Source organism: Rattus norvegicus, chromosome 8 (genome assembly GCF_036323735.1).
Source record: "Rattus norvegicus strain BN/NHsdMcwi chromosome 8, GRCr8, whole genome shotgun sequence".
Lineage (NCBI taxonomy): Eukaryota > Metazoa > Chordata > Mammalia > Rodentia > Muridae > Rattus > Rattus norvegicus.
The window spans coordinates 31,410,798-31,429,083 of NC_086026.1; the positions used below are offsets into that span (position 1 = coordinate 31,410,798).

Below are 18,286 nucleotides of genomic sequence, written 5' to 3' on the forward strand. Positions count from 1 at the left end.
TTATCAATTGGTTGTGAGTTTATTGCACGGATGTATTGTGGATTGAGATTTAACATATAAATCTGATTGTTGTGTTACAGTATATTGAGTCATGATTTCACTAGTAGTTGGGAGTTTACACTTTAACTACCAGGGGATGGTTGTTGGTAGTGTGGGCAGAGTCCATGACAGGGAGCTTCGGTAGTCCAATGCATGCTGGACTGCTAGAGCCCTGATTTTACTGGGTAGCTAGAACCAGAGAGTTTTCAGCTAACAGAGAATTTCTGGAAGAGATACTAATCAGAAATAAATTATGGTTAGTTCTATATGGTTCCAGGATAAAAGGTTCTGCATTTTTTAATATTTAACACAACAGTGAAGGAATTGAAAAAAACCATTAAGGATCTAAAAGTGGAAATAGAAACAATAAAGAAAACACAGGGGGAGACAAACCTGGAGATGGAAAACCTAGGAAAGAGATTAGGAGTCATAGATGCAAACATCACCAAAAGAATGTAAAGATAGGAGAGAGAATCTCAGGGGCAGAAAATACAATAGACAACATTGACACAATAGTCAAAAAAGGCAAAAAGCTCCTAATCCAAAACATCCAGGAAATCCAAAACACAATGAGAAGACCAAACCTAAGAATAATAGGTATAGAAGACAGCAAAGACTTCCAACTTAAAAGGCCAATAAGTATCTTCAACAAAATTATAGAAGAAAACTTCCCTAACCTAAAGAAAGAGATGCCCATAAATACACAGAACTCCAAATAGATTAGACCAGAAAAAGGAATTCCTCCCATTACATAATAGTCAAAACACCAAATGCACAAAAAAAAAAGAAAAAATATTAAAAGCAGTAAGGGAAAAAAATCAAGTAACATATAAAGGCAGACCTACCAGAATTACACCAGACTTGTCAAGAGAGACTATGAAAGCCAGAAGATACTGGACAGATGTCATACGACCCTAAGAGAACAAAAATGCCAGCCCAGGCCACTATATCCAGCAAAACTCTCAATTAACATAAATGGAGAAACCAAGATATTCCATGACAAAACCAAATTTACACAATATTTTTACATAAATCCAGCCCTACAAAAGATAATGGATGGAAAATTCCAACACAAAGAGAGAAACTACTCCCTAGAAAAAACAGGAAGGTAAACTTCTTTCAACTAGCCCAAAAGAAGATAGGCACAAAAATATAAGTCCACCTCTAAAAACAGAACTAACAGGAAGCAACAACCACTATTAATTAATATCTCTTAATATCAATGGACTCAATTCCCCAATAAAAAGACATAGACTAACAGATTGAATGCATAGAGAGGACCCAGCAATTTGCTGCATGCAGGAAACACACCTCAGTGATAAAGACAGACACTACCTCAAAGTAAAAGTCTAGAAAAAATTTTCCAAGCAAATGATCTCAAGGAACAAGCTAGAGTAGCCATTTTAATACCAAATAAAATTGACTTTCATCCAAAAGCTATCAAAAAAGATAAGAAAGGACACTTCATACTCATCAAAGGAAAGATCTACCAAGATAAACTCTCTATCCTGAACATCTATGCTACAAATGCAAGGGCACCCACATTCATAAAAGAAACTTTACTAAAGCTCAAAGCACACATTGCGCCACACACAATAAAAATAGGAGACTTCAACATACCACTCTCATCAATGGACAGATCATGGAAACAGAAACTAAACAGAGACACAGAGAAACTAACAGAAATTATGAACCAAATGGATTTACCAGATATCTATAGAACATTTCATCCTAAAACAAAAGAATATACCTTCTCAGGACCTTATGGTACCTTCTACAAAATTGACCATATAATCATTCACAAAACAGGCCTCAAACATGTACAAGAAGATTGAAATAATCCCTTGCATCCTATCAGATCACCACGGATTAAGGCTGGTCTTCAGTAATAACAAAAACAATAAAAAGCCCACATACACATGGAAGCTGAACAACACTCAATGATAACTTGGTCAAGGAAGAAATAAAGAAAAAATTAAAGACTTTTTAGAATTTAATGAAAATGAAGGTACAACATACCCAAACTCATAAGTTTGGATACACAATGAAAACAGTGGTAAGAGGAAACCAGATAGCTCTGTGTCCCTCCAAAAAGAAATTGGAGAGAATATACACAAGCAGCTTGACAGCACACCTGAAAACTCTAGAACAAAAAGAAGCTAATACATCCAAGAGGAGAAGATGGCAGGAAATAAACTCAGGGCTAAAATCAACCAAGTAGAAACAAAAAGAACTATACAAAGAATCAACAAAACCAACAGCTGGTTCTTTGAGAAAATCAACAAGATAGAGAAGCCCTTAGCCAGACCAACCAGAGGGCATAGAGACCATATCAAAATTAACAAAATCAGAAATGAAAAAGGAGACATAACAACAGAAACTGAAGAATTGCAAAAATATCATCAGATCCGACTACAAAAGCCTATATTCAACAAAACTAAAAATCTGGATGAAATGAACAGTTTTCTAGACAGATACCAGGTACCAAAGTTAAATCAGGATCAGATAAACCATCTAAATTGTCCCATAACTCCTAAAGAAATAGAAGCAGTCATTAAAAGTCTCACAACCAAAAAAAGTCCAGGACCAGATGGGTTTAGCACAGAATTCTATCAGACCTTCAAAGAAGACCTAATACCAATACTCTTCAAATTATCCCACAAAAAGAAACAGCAGAAACAGTACCCAATTCCTTCTATGAAGCCACAATTACACTTACACCTAAACCACACAAAGACCCAAAAAAGAATGAGAACTTCAGACTGATTCCCCTTATGAATATCAATGCAAAAACTCAATAAAAATCTCAAAAACTGAATCCAAGAACACATCAAAACAGTCATCCATCATGATCAAGTGGGCATCATCCCAGGGATGCAGGGATAGTTCAATATGCAGAAATCTATCAACATAATCCACCACATAACAAACTCAGAGGAAAAAACTTCAATGATCATTTCATTAGAAGCTGAAAAAGCATTTGACAAAATTCAACATACCTTCATGTAAAAAGACTTGGAAAGATCAACAATTCAAGATCCATACCTTGCAGATGATATGATAGTATACTTAAGTGACCCCAAAAACCCCACCAGAGAATTTCTACAGCTGATGAAAAACTTCAGCAAAGTGGCTGGCTATAAAATGCACTCAAACAAATCAGTAGCCTTCCTCTAGTCAAAGGATAAAAAGGCTGAGAAAGAAATTAGGGAAATGGCACCTTCACAATAGTCGCAAATAATATAAAATATCTTGGGGTGACTCGAACCAAACAAGTGAAAGATCTATACAACAAGAACTTCAAGTCTCTGAAGAAAAATGAATAGAACTAGAAAAATATCATCCTGAAACAACAAAAATCATGGGAACTGAACAATTCTCTATTGAATGACTACTGAGAAAAGGCAGAAATAAAGAAACTGAATTTACTTGAATTCAATGAAAATGAAGGCACAGTATACCCAATTTCATGAGATACAATGAAACCAATGGTACATGGAAAGTTCATAGCACTTAGTGCCTTCATAAAGAAATTGGAGATACCGCATCCTAGCAACTTAATGGCACACTTGAAAGCTCTAGAAGAAAAAGAAGCAAGCTTACCCAAGTGGAGTACATGACAGGAAATAATCAAACTGAGGCTGAAAATAATAAAAGAGAAACAAAGAGAACAATTTATAGGATCAATGAAACAAAGACTTGATGTTTTGAGAAAATCAACAAGATAGGCAAACCCTTATCCAAACTAACTAAAAGATCAAAAAGAATATCCAAATTAACAAAGTCAAAAAGGTAAAGGGGTCATAAGAGCAGAAGTCAAGGAAATCCAAATAATCATATCAAATAAACAATTTAAAGAGACTTATACCTGAAAGGAAAGAGTAGTCATTAAAAGTCTTCCAACTCAAAACAGCCCACAGCCAGCTGCTTTTGACCCAGAATTCTCTGAGACTTTCAAAGAAAAGCTAACACCAATACTTCTCAATTTATTCCACACAACAGAAACAGAAGGAACATTGCGTAATTCATTTTATATGGCCACAGTCATCCTGATAACAAAACCACACAGACATCCATCATAGAAAGAACATTAACAGACCAGTTTCTCTCCTGAACACAGATTCAAAATACTCAATAAAATATTCACAAACTCAAAATAAGAAGACATTAAAAAATAATAATAGTAAAAGTAGGCTTCATCCAACATATGCAGGGATAGTTCAACATAGGAAAATTCTGCTGGTAAAATCCATATAAACAAACTGAAAAAAGAAAATGATTAAATCAGTAGATGCTGGAAAATCCGTCGACAAAATCTAACACCTCTTCATGATAAAACTCTCAGACAGATCGGGGATGCAAGGAACTTTCCTAAATACAATAAAGGCTGATATTCACCAACAGTGAAGGTTCACCAACAGTGAACCAAGCAAATTAAAGATTTGTATGACAATAACTTGAAGTCTTCAAAGAAGACATCAAAAGATGGAAAGATCTCCCATGCATGTGGATCAATAAGTGTAACATAGCAAAAAGGGCCATCTTACCAAAAACAAACTACAAATTCATCACAATTCCTAAAAAATTCCAACACAATTCTTAACAGACTTTGAAAAAAAATAATACTCAACTTCATACAGGAAAACATAAGCTCAGAATAGCTTTAAAAATCTTATACCTTAGAAGAACCTCCAATGGTATTACTATCCTTATCTCAAGCTGTGTTACGGTAACAAAAACAGCAAGGCACTGGCATAAAAACAGACAGGTAGATTGATGAATCAAATTGAAAGCACAGATGTAAAGTCACACACATATGGACAGATGGGTTTTGATAGAAGCCAGAAATACACAATGGAAAAATAAAGGATCTTCAACAAATGGTGCTGGTCTCACTGGATGTTGGTATGCAGAAGAATGCTAATAGAGTCATATCTTTGACCATGCCCAAAACTCAAGTCCATGTGGATCAAATACCTCCACATAAAATGGGATACACTGAAATGATAGAAGAAAAATTGGGGAATATCTTTAAACACATTGGCACAATGAGACAATTTCCTGAACAGAACAACAATCTTAGCAGAGGCACTAAGAGTAACAATTAATAAGTGGGACCTCATGAAACTGAAAAGCTACTGAAGTCAAAGGCACCATCAATAGGACAAAATGGCAGCCTACAGAATGAGAAAGAGTCTTCACTAATTCCACTGCTTTTTTTCCCCCTAGAACTTTCCCTTCATTTAGAAAATCCATTAAAAAATAGAATGGAAATGATTTTACATGAGATTGAAACTCCTCACCAAGAAGCCCGTGATAACCTTAGAAAAAGAACGTTACTGAAGGGACCGACCGGAAAAACAGTTCTCTGCACCCAAATCCAAATCCCGTGGGAGGGAGAGCTAAACCTTCAGAGAGGCAGACACAGCTCAGAAACCAGAAGAGACTGCACTCTGCACACATTACTGATTCCAGAGGAAAACACCAAACGCCATCTGGAACCCTGGTACACTGAAGCTCCCGGAAAGGGCGGCGCAGATCTTCCTGGTTGCTGCGGCCGCGGAGAGCTCATAAGCAACACCCCATGAGCAAACTTGAGCCTCGGGACCACAGGTAAGACCAACTTTTCTGCTGCAAGTGACCTGCCTGGTGAACTCAAGAAACAGGCCCACAGGAACAGCTGAAGACCTGTAGATAGGAAAAACTACACGCCCGAAAGCAGAACACTCTGTCCCCATAACTGGATGAAAGGAAACAGGAAAACAGGTCTACAGCACTCCTGAAACACAGGCTTACAGGACAGTCTAGCAACTGTCAGAAATAGCAGAACAAAGTAACACTAGAGATAATCTGATGGCGAGAGGCAAGCACAGGAACCCAAGCAACAGAAACCAAGACTACATGTCATCATCAGAGCCCAATTCTCCCACCGAAGCAAACACGGAATATACAAACACACCAGAAAAGCAAGATCTAGTTTCAAAATCATATTTGATCATGATGCTGGAGAACTTCAAGAAAGACGTGAAGAACTCCCTTAGAGAACAAGTAGAAGCCTACAGAGAGGAATCACAAAAATCCCTAAAAGAATTCCAGGAAAACATAAATAAACAAGTAGAAGCCCATAGAGAGGAGTCACAAAAATCCCTGAAAGAATTCCAGGAAAACACAATAAAACAGTTGAAGGAATTAAAAATGGAAATAGAAGCAATCAAGAAAGAACACATGGAAACAACCCTGGATATAGAAAACCAAAAGAAGAGACAAGGAGCTGTAGATACGAGCTTCACCAACAGAATACAAGAGATGGAAGAGAGAATCTCAGGAGCAGAAGATTCCATAGAAATCATCGACTCAACTGTCAAAGATAATGTAAAGCGGAAAAAGCTACTGGTCCAAAACATACAGGAAATCCAGGACTCAATGAGAAGATCAAACCTAAGGATAATAGGTATAGAAGAAAGTGAAGACTCCCAGCTCAAAGGATCAGTAAATATCTTCAACAAAATCATAGAAGAAAACTTCCCTAACCTAAAGAAAGAGATACCCACAAGCATACAAGAAGCCTACAGAACTACAAATATATTGGACCAAAAAAGAAACTCCTCCCGTCACATAATAGTCAAAACACCAAATGCACAAAATAAAGAAAGAATATTAAAAGCAGTAAGGGAAAAAGGTCAAGTAACATATAAAGGCAGACCTATCAGAATCACACCAGACTTCTCGCCAGAAACTATGAAAGCCAGAAGATACTGGACAGATGTCATACAGACCCTAAGAGAACACAAATGCCAGCCCAGGTTACTGTATCCTGCAAAACTCTCAATTAACATAGATGGAGAAACCAAGATATTCCATGACAAAACCAAATTTACACAATATCTTTTTACAAATCCAGCACTACAAAGGATAATAAATGGTAAAGCCCAACATAACGAGGCAAGCTACATCCTAGAAGAAGCAAGAAACTAATCCTCTTGGCAACAAAACAAAGAGAAGAAAAGCACACAAACATAACCTCACATCCAAATATGAATATAACAGGAAGCAATAATCACTATTCCTTAATATCTCTCAACATCAATGGTCTCAACTCCCCAATAAAAAGACATAGATTAACAAACTGGATACGCAACGAGGACCCTGCATTCTGCTGCCTACAGGAAACATACCTCAGAGACAAAGACAGACACTACCTCAGAGTGAAAGGCTGGAAAACAACTTTCCAAGCAAATGGTCGGAAGAAGCAAGCTGGAGTAGCCATTCTAATATCAAATAAAATCAATTTTCAACTAAAATTCATCAAAAAAGATAAGGAAGGACACTTCATATTTATCAAAGGAAAAATCCACCAAGATGAACTCTCAATCCTAAATATCTATGCCCCAAATACAAGGGCACCTACATACGTAAAAGAAACCTTACTAAAGCTCAAAACACACATTGCACCTCACACAATAATAGTGGGAGATTTCAACACCCCACTCTCATCAATGGACAGATCATGGAAACAGAAATTAAACAGAGATGTAGACAGACTAAGAGAAGTCATGAGCCAAATGGACTTAACGGATATTTATAGAACATTCTATCCTAAAGCAAAAGGATATACCTTCTTCTCAGCTCCTCATGGTACTTTCTCCAAAATTGACCATATAATTGGTCAAAAAACGGGCCTCAACAGGTACAGAAAGATAGAAATAATCCCATGCGTGCTATCAGACCACCACGGCCTAAAGCTGGTCTTCAATAACAGTAAGGGAAGAATGCCCACATATACGTGGAAATTGAACAATGCTCTACTCAATGATAACCTGGTCAAGGAAGAAATAAAGAAAGAAATTAAAGACTTTTTAGAATTTAATGAAAATGAAGGTACAACATACCCAAACTTATGGGACACAATGAAAGCTGTGCTAAGAGGAAAACTCATAGCACTGAGTGCCTGCAGAAAGAAACAGGAAAGAGCATATATCAGCAGCTTGACAGCACACCTAAAAGCTCTAGAACAAAAAGAAGCAAATACACCCAGGAGGAGTAGAAGGCAGGAAATAATCAAACTCAGAGCTGAAATCAACCAAGTAGAAACAAAAAGGACCATAGAAAGAATCAGCAGAACCAAAAGTTGGCTCTTTGAGAAAATCAACAAGATAGATAAACCCTTAGCCAAACTAATGAGAGGACACAGAGAGTGTGTCCAAATTAACAAAATCAGAAATGAAAAGGGAGACATAACTACAGATTCAGAGGAAATTAAAAAAATCATCAAATCTTACTATAAAAGCCTATATTCAACAAAACTTGAAAAGCTGCAGGAAACGGACAATTTCCTAGACAGATACCAGGTACCAAAGTTAAATCAGGAACAGATAAACCAGTTAAACAACCCCATAACTCCTAAGGAAATAGAAGCAGTCATTAAAGGTCTCCCAACCAAAAAGAGCCCAGGTCCAGACGGGTTTAGTGCAGGATTCTATCAGACCTTCATAGAAGACCTCATACTAATACTATCCAAACTATTCCACAAAATTGAAACAGATAGAGCACTACCGAATTCCTTCTATGAAGCCACAATTACTCTTATACCTAAACCACACAAAGACCCAACAAAGAAAGAGAACTTCAGACCAATTTCCCTTATGAATATCGACGCAAAAATACTCAATAAAATTCTGGCGAACCGAATCCAAGAGCACATCAAAACAATCATCCACCATGATCAAGTAGGCTTCATCCCAGGCATGCAGGGATGGTTTAACATATGGAAAACCATCAACGTGATCCATTATATAAACAAACTGAAAGAACAGAACCACATGATCATTTCATTAGATGCTGAGAAAGCATTTGACAAAATTCAACACCCCTTCATGATAAAAGTCCTGGAAAGAATAGGAATTCAGGGCCCATACCTAAACATAGTAAAAGCCATATACAGCAAACCAGTTGCTAACATTAAACTAAATGGAGATAAACTTGAAGCAATCACATTAAAATCAGGGACTAGACAAGGCTGCCCACTCTCTCCCTACTTATTCAATATAGTTCTTAAAGTTATAGCCAGAGCAATCAGACAACAAAAGGAGATCAAGGGGATACAGATCGGAAAAGAAGAAGTCAAAATATCACTATTTGCAGATGACATGATAGTATATTTAAGTGATCCCAAAAGTTCCACCAGAGAACTACTAAAGCTGATAAACAACTTCAGCAAAGTGGCTGGGTATAAAATTAACTCAAATAAATCAGTAGCCTTCCTCTACACAAAAGAGAAACAAGCCGAGAAAGAAATTAGGGAAACAACACCCTTCATAATAGACCCAAATAATATAAAGTACCTCGGTGTGACTTTAACCAAGCAAGTAAAAGATCTGTACAATAAGAACTTCAAGACTCTGAAGAAAGAAATTGAAGAAGACCTCAGAAGATGGAAAGATCTCCCATGCTCATGGATTGGCAGGATTAATATAGTAAAAATGGCCATTTTACCGAAAGCGATCTACAGATTCAATGCAATCCCCATCAAAATTCCAATCCATTTCTTCAAAGAGTTAGACAGAACAATTTGCAAATTCATCTGGAATAACAAAAAACCCAGGATAGCTAAAACTATCCTCAGGTCAACTCTAGTAAGTGATTGTCATTCATCATGTTATGAAATTTGTCACACAGGTTTAGGTGGTTTATTGTGTTGTACACTGCTGTCATTGCTGCTCTCTGATTCATTTTCCAAATGTTGAGTGGTGTTTTTCTTCAGACATTATTTGGCCAGAACAACTTTTGCCTGACTAAATTGGCTTTGTTTGAATAGTAAGCGTTTTAAGCAACGAGAGGGATGAGTTATTCACAAACACCCCAGGAGGTCAGCTTAAATTTCTTCAGACCACACGCAGCTTTTGACAGAGGGCTAATATCCAAAATATATAAAGAATTCAAAAAACCTAGATAGATGTCAACAAACCAAGTAATCCAGTTTAACAACGGGGAACAGATCTAGACAGAGAATTATCAGGAGAGGAGTCTCAAATGACTGAAAAACACTTAAAGAAATGTTCAGCATCCTGAGGCATCCTGGAAACACAAATTGAAATTACTCTGAGAGTCCTTACACCTGTCATAATGGCTAAGATCAAAAACACAAGTGACAGCTCATGCTGGTGAGGATGTGGAACAAGGGGACACTTTTACACTGCTGGTGGGAGTGCAAACTTATACAGCCACTTTTGATTTCAATATGGCAGTTTCTCTGTACACTGGGAACTGATCCTCCTCCAGACCCATCTATTCCACTCTTGACATATACCCAAGGGATGTTCCACCCTACCACGACACATGCTTAAATATCTTCGTAGCAGCTTTATTCATAATAGTCAAAAACTGGAAACAACCTAGATATCCCTCCAACAAAAGATGGATAAAGAAAGACGTAGTGAATTCACATAATGGAGTACTATGCAGCCGTTAAAATAATGACATGAAATTTGAAGGCAAATGGATGGAACTAGGGAAAAATCATCCCGAGTGAGGTGACTCAGATCCAGAAAACAAAGTACATACTCATTTATAAGTGGATACTAACTTTAAAGGATAACCATGCTACACTCCAAAGACGCAAGGAGGCTGCACAGGAAGGAGGAGGAGGAGGAGGAAGAGTGGGGGGAGAGGGGGGAGAGGGAGGAGGAGGATGAGGAGGGGGAGAGGGATGAGGAGGAGGAGGGGGGAAGAGGGAGGGGGAGGGGGCGGGGAAGGGGGAGGGGGGAGGGGAAGGGACTTAGAAGAGAGAAGGGAGATGTAACTGTGATCAGTATGTAATATATGAGAGAGGAATCCATGGGAGGTGGGGGGAAAAAAAGAAAAGAAAACCCAACCATCTACAGATTCAACTCAATCCTCACCAAAGTTCCAACGACATTCTTCACAGGACAGAAACTGGTGAAGCACATATTGAAGTAACGAAGGCCACAGAGGGCCATGGACGCACAACCGGATGCAGCACAGACAAAAGAATCACCTCACCTAACTTCAGAATCTACGATTGAGCCGTGGTGACAAAGACAGCAAAGCACTGGCACAAAAACCGACACGTGGACCAATGAGGCACAGCGGAAGAACACAAAACAAACCCACACAGCTACGGAAAGCTCGTTTGGTCAAAACACACAACGGGGAATTTGGGGCTTCCAAGTTTCCCCTCTACTCTGTAGCGTCTTTCTGTGTGCCATGCTGCATTCATTTCTTAACCCTCGGTAAAAAGTAAGCAGCCTCTCCTGTAATTTTTTTGGTCTTTGAAATGAAAATAGAATTTCATTATTTCTCCCTCTCCCTTTCCTCTATCTCCTCTCCTCTCACACACACCCCCCTCCTTTCTCTTAAACTCATGGGCTCTTGCCTCCTTCTCCTTAACTGTGGTTGAATATATCTATCTGCATCTATTCCTAAATATGTTAACTCAACCTAGAATAGAACCTACTACTGACACGTTCCCAAACCAGGGTAATTTCTAGCTGCGTTCTAAATACTTATAACCATAGATTAATTTTCTTCATCAAGAAATTTTCATTTTGAGGCAGAAACTTCGTTTTTTCAGCGAATGAAGACCATTACAGAAAGGCATAGCAGGTCAAAATGCAAAGAACTATGACTGAGGGGTGCACCTCCCTGATTGGTGCATCTACAATTCCTCTACCCAGGGTTCCAGAAACATCGTGGACATGATGGTGGAAGATTATAAGGAACAAAGGAAAAGTATGCTTGCAGTCACAGTGTGTCTTCTATGCATGACACAAAAGCTGCAACTGTGCTCTCTCAGCAATACGGCAGCTTAAACAAGATAAGCACAAAGACCCCAGTTGATATGCCAGTGTCCGCGGGGAAATCGTTGTTTTTAAAGATTTATTGGGAGAAAAACAAAAATTAGAACTATTATTTCACTACTTATACCATCCCTTGGCATCACCTAGAGGACTCTACATCCTAACACAGGATAAACTTGGGCTGAGCTTCTGGCTTTTATGCTGGAATTTGCCACATTCTTTTGCGAAAGAGGAAAAGTGTCTTGTTAGAAGCAGTGTGGGGCTTCACAGCACATGGAATTCATGGTGGGTGTGCAGTCCTGCAGGTGCGGGCACTCTGCTTTCTGCCTCCTGTGCTTAGGCTAGGGCAACTGGAGATTTTCTTTGTCCCAAGACACTGACAACAGCAGAAGGAGAGACTCCAGGGAGTGAAGAGGACACTGTCGTTATCATCAGGATGGACACATAGTCACATTGACTCAAATATTACAAAAGATATGAGCTAATTGCATAACTCAGATTGAAAATCAGTAATATAAAGACAATTGAATTGTTAATCAGTGTTGCATAAATATGCCAGCACTATCATGTCTAAAAGCAATGTATATCTATTTAACTTGTTGTTCTTCAAGTTCCATATCAGTAATCTTCTCACTTTCTACTGCGACAACAATCTCTCCAACATACATAGGGATTCCGAAGTGAACCTGAATGGAAACTGAAATCTAGCTGCCAACGTTCTTAGCATCTTGGAATGATCAAGGCTAAGGTCTTGTCAGATCAAATATTCTAGGTTCCTGGTGACTCTGTCATTAGATTGTCCTTTGAAATGTGAGCCATCTTCCTTTATATCCATTTTCAGACAAAATGGTTAGGGGACATTACAAAAAATGTCCAGAGGGTGGGGAACTTTGATTCTCCCTATTAATGAAGAAATGCAAACACATATGTGGGTGCCTGCTTCGGTGCAGCCTCCCCACTTATATGTAACAGATGTAGTATGACTTTCATGTGGGTCCTGAACAGCTAAAGTGGTGGCTATCCCAAAAGCTGTTGCCTGTATGTGGAATATGTTCTTCTAGCTGGGCTGCCTTGTCTGGTCTCAGTGGGAGAAGAAGAGTCTAGCCTTGAAGAGACTTAAAGTGCTAGGGTTGGAGGAATATCTAGGGAGCACCACCCACTCACCAAAAAAAAAAGGAGGTAGGAGAGAGGAAGGATTGAAGAGGGGGTGACCAGGAGGGGGCAGTGAGTGGGATGTAAGGCAAATAAGTAAAAAATTAAATTAATTAAAGAAAATTAAGCCTTTGCATTGCTTTGAATAGTCAGAAAATTACTAAGGTAATTTAGGACCCGTGTAAAGATCTTAAATAGTTTCACTGGTACTACTTAATTGATAAATTTAGTGAGGTGACAAGTTAAAATCTATCCTAACACATGGCTCTGTGGTTAAGAGCACTTGGCTAGTTTTCCAGAGGACCTGGAACACTAGCACCCACACAGCATATAACAATCAACAGTTAACTCCAGCTCCAGGAGCTCCAACATGATGATTTTCTGGCCTCTGCGGGGACTGAATCCATGTCATGCTCAGAGTTACATGCAATTAAAATACCCACACATTATACATACATATATGTATATATATATGTATATATATGTATGTATATATATATTTCTATGCAAATATGACTATAGACAGGTTTGTGTTGCAGTATAACACTAATAAAGAGCTTTGAATCTTTTAACCATTCTTTAAATGCTCTGTGCTGACTGGGGTGAAGTCTTAATTCAGTATTTATGGAGAGTTAATGGCAGAAGCCTCACTTCCAATATAGAGCACCACTGTTAGTGGGAAGGACCTACATGAGAATATTTATTGCCTAAAAATATCATTTTGCCCCTTTACTCGGCTTTACAAGTATAATTTCTTGCTATTAGTCACATAAGTATTTTAGGAAGAAGAATATGGCTTCGATTCACATAAGCAAGATCTTGAATTTTTCTCCTCATACAAATCAGAATAAAGATTGTATGATCAGCCCTTAACTTCATTGCCCTTGGGAGCATAAATGAAATCAGCTAGGGGTGGTAGATGCCTCTGTTACCCCTGCAGTTGAGAGGTGAGGGCAGGAAAGTCGCGCGTTCCAGGCCAGCTTGGGCTGCAGAGTGAATATGGGGCTAGCCTCAAAAGCCAAACTAAGACGAGCATTCTACAAGCCTCTCCTGGCACAAGCATGTACACATGTGCTCGGTTTAGATTACAGCGAGCCCCCTTACCTGGGTAAAAAGTATAAACTGAGCGAACTGCCAAGGAAGCAGGAAAGCGACATTGGAGAAGCAGAGCGCTATGTAGTGTTTTTTGTGGATGGTGGAGGCCCTTGATGGAAAAAAGTAACACCGTAAGTTCTACTGTAAAGACAGCCAGTGGCTCAAGAACAAAGGAACCCTTGTTAAACCTTTTTAAAAAATCTAACTGAAATCTTCTTAACTTTTACAAAATATAATTTTCAAAATCAATTTACTAAAATTATTTAAAATGCTTAAACAATTAAAATGTTTATACCAAATTAGATTATTTCAAAAGTGTTGTACAATTTTTTTCAGTAAATTAAATTATTTAAAATATAACGTTAGCTCCTTATTTAAAAAAAAAATGTTTGCCATTCAGTTTTAATCCCCCAGCCAAAGTTCAGAAAACAGGACGTGACATTAATCCTGTGTTCCTCATGGTGTCCACCGGAACGCAGGGAAGTCTGTCCCACACCTGGTCAGTCACGTGATTCAGAAAGCAGTGAGAAGAACCCCACATGCTGGTGTGGAGTGGGCCAAGACTTGTGGGGGACACAAAGCTATTTATTCGCACAAAACTGGTTTCAGTCAGAGTGCATGCCTTCAAGGCCAAGGTCCTAAATGTCTTTGTACGAACCCCCTCACCCCCACTAGCCAGACTAATACTACTTCAGATGAAAACGCATCATCTCCTGGGAAAAGAAAGGATAGATAGCATCTTCTTCTGTAATTTTTCTAAGTATGTAATGAATGAACACTGAGACCTAAACTGGAGACAGATGTCCACATTCAAATTCAACCCCTAATTGTGGCACATCAGGGAGCAGCCCTTGTGAGATCTGTGGTGATCTCAGGATTCCCACTCTGCCTTTATCCAGTCAGCTAACAAGTGCAGGCCTTAATCAATTGCTCTAGAGTGTGCCAAATCTTCTGTGGTTATTTAAAACCAGCAGGATTCCTGCTTCTATGGGTACTTTTGAATACATACAAATGTAGATGCAGACATTTATGGACATGGACATGATGCACAAGTTTAGAAGGAAAGGGGAGGGAGAGAGGGAAGGAGGAAGGAAGAGAGATGGGGGGAACAGGAGCAGTGAAGACAGGCAGAGCAGGGCGGGAGGGAAGGGAAGTAAGGATTTTCACATGAGGTGGAACCTGGCAAAGCTTAGTAAACTATCTGATTCCCTGGGAGTTTAGAGGAGATGATGTTCACGATCTCTCAGTAAGAGATTTCACTAATGCCTGTGAAATTTATTCATTTAGCAAAGCTACTTATAGTACTCTGCCATTTTCATTTCTCAAACATCTTAAATGCTTAAAAACTTAACTCATATGAGAGTGTGTCCAAGACAATTCATCTGAAACTGGTTGAATTGTTAGAAACATCATTCAGACATGTATTAGATGTGTGTATATTTTCATGTACAACTCTCTCTCTCCTCTCTCTCTCCACTGTGTATGTGTACACTCCTTGGGATTATATAAGATTTACAAGTTCCCAAATCCATTTGCACATGGAGCCCCCTTTTATGACACATATACTAATCTTATTCAAAGAGAATAATTTGGTGGGGGAAGCTAAAATATTTTAGCTTTGAGACCATAATGACTTGTTTCTCAGAAGCCTGTGAATGGGGCTGGAGTGATAACTTTTGCAGAAGACCAAGGTTCTCTTCCCAGCACTCACATGGTGACTCACAACCATAGATATCCCCATTTTCAGGGAATGTGACACACTCTTCTGGCTTTCGTGGGCACCAGGAAACAGTGTGCGAATGGTGATGTGCACACATGTAGGCAAAATACTTTTTCACACAATAAAACCATAATATTACTATCTAGAAACTGTAGGGTAACCTTTTCAGAAGAGAAATCGTTTATACATTTATGTTGATATTATTTGATTACTCAGTTCATTTTTAAAATAGTTATAAAACATAGCTTCAGTTTTATAATTGTGACTTAGTACATTAAAGCATATTTTCATAAAAGGCAACATAATAGTTTATTTAGCTTTGCCTTATGGTTAGAGTTACCTGAGGATAGTTGTCAAAACATACATCTGAAGTACAAGGAATGGATAGGAGAAACTTTCCCGGAGAGGCGGTGTCCACATCACGCGGGTGGCCTGAATCCACAAAACACTGTTGGCATTATTTTCCATTTTATAGCAAATATTACCTAAATCTCGGGAGTTGGCTTACTTTCAGAGTTTTAACACTGGGCTCATCAGATTCTATTTCTCACTGCTCAGCATAGCTTCTGGTCCTTTGACAATCTCTCCTATGGCTATTAAGGGACGCACTATCAAATGTCATGTCAAACTCAGAAACAAGAAACACCATATCGAATCACACACAATTAACCCAAAGGACCAAGAAACACACAGTGATAGGAGGATGAGGGTTACTGGCCCAGAGTACAGCACAGCCCTGCAGGCACGAGCCTGGCATTTGGGGCTTTGAGATACATGATGGGGCAAGGAAACCATTTTAACAGAAAGCATAGAGCATTTGCAAATAGCAAATCTATACACAGTTAGCTCCAACTGATATAGATATGCATCACCAGCTGTCAAGACTGGCTCTAAGTCAATCAGATAAACTCTCCACGAGATAAATTTTAAAAGCAATTGAAAGTACAGGGAATTGCTAGTAAGGAACACAATAAAAATATTTTTAACTTTTTGTATACATACTTAGACTGTCCTAAGACACGTGGAACAACATTGCAAAACTTTTTCTATTCTGAAATTATAAAAATTTAAACGTAATATAAATTTAAACATAGCTTTTTAAGTTAGAGAAATGTAAGATAATGGAATCTATAAGCCTAAGATTATAGAAAGAATTTAAGTCTTCAACTCCTGGTAAGAGTCTTATTTCTTTGGTAAGAGCCTCAAAAAGTTAAAATTTTGTAAGAAACCAAACTTGTAAGCCTTGAAAAAATAGTTTGTATTCCAAACTTAACTTCAGCCTACCAAAGCCCCGCACACCCAAATAAAATGCAGGTTATTGAGTGGCAAGGTATTGGTTTTCACAAGGCACTGGTTTTAATTAGCGTATATTTAAAGCATTCTATGTGAGACTTTGTTTATTCTTTTAACTGGTTTTTGAATTGGCATACCATAACAGAGGATCCAGACATTTTCTGCGTGTAACCTGGGCCATTACATAGCACATGTGATCCCAAAAGTACTCAGATTCGCTCTCCTTACCATGCATTCAACATCTAATACAGAATCCAGAACACAGAGCCCTGGAGTGAATTCATCACATCAAAGTTTCCAGGAGCTCCTTCTGGCCTGGGTATGTCTGTTTGGGATGACTTACTGTATCAGGCCTGTTTTTGATTCATTATTTTGTTACAGAAAAAGGAAGAATAATTCAGTAGAAGCAGTGGGGAAGCTACTGAATGAAATGTGTGGATGTTGTTAGACCAATGCCGTTCCAACTACTGGGAACAATGACCTGCAGTTTCAATTATGTGACTTGGACAAGTTCTCGAGATCTGTGTGTTTAATTTGGGGCTGGGCAGATGGATCTGAAGGCGAGAGGATTGGAGTTCAGTTCCTAGTACCAAAATAGTAGCTTACAAATGCCTATATAACTCCAGCTCCAGGAGATATGACAACCTCTTCTGGACTCAGGCACAGACATAGGCACATGCACACACGAGCAGATGTGCACATACACAGGCTCGCATGTATGCATGCAGGCATACACAGTAAGTCTTTAGAATTACTGTGTTGTAGAATCAAAAATCAGTTAGGAGGATTAAGATCTGTTAAGATTTGATGCCAAGTGTTCCTACCATTAAAACAAAAAAACAACAACTTTCAGAGCCAGACATTATATACCAGCAATATAATTCTGGCGCTTTGGTGGCTGATGAGGGAGAATCAGAAGTTTTGAAGCCTAGAGAACATAGTGAGACTCTGTCTCAAACAGCAAAAGGAGAAGAGAGATAGGTGTGTATTTTGAAGTGAGGCTTTAAAGACATAGTGACAGGAAACAAGTCACCCAGCTTCACCATGCAATAGACTTGGAATCTTGGCTAAGTCCTGTCACTCTCTACTTCATTTTCATAACTGTTAGGATGAAGATATCACTCGCCCACCAGGGTTTTATTAGGCACTGAATGACGTCGTGTATGTACAG

General features: G+C 38.6%; 1 protein-coding gene across 2 annotated transcripts in view; it reads right to left on the reverse strand.

The window, feature by feature from the left end:
- Dpy19l2 (dpy-19 like 2) overlaps nucleotides 1–18,286 on the reverse strand; it is a 119,233-nt gene that overhangs the window by 72,348 nt on the left and 28,599 nt on the right. For both annotated transcript variants that reach the window (XM_235972.11, XM_006242722.5), the window contains exons 8-9: nucleotides 16,163–16,254; nucleotides 14,112–14,211 (exon numbers count right to left, since the gene is read on the reverse strand). In XM_235972.11, coding sequence (XP_235972.6) covers nucleotides 14,112–14,211; nucleotides 16,163–16,254 — 192 coding nt within the window. The remainder of the gene's footprint in view (nucleotides 1–14,111; nucleotides 14,212–16,162; nucleotides 16,255–18,286) is intronic.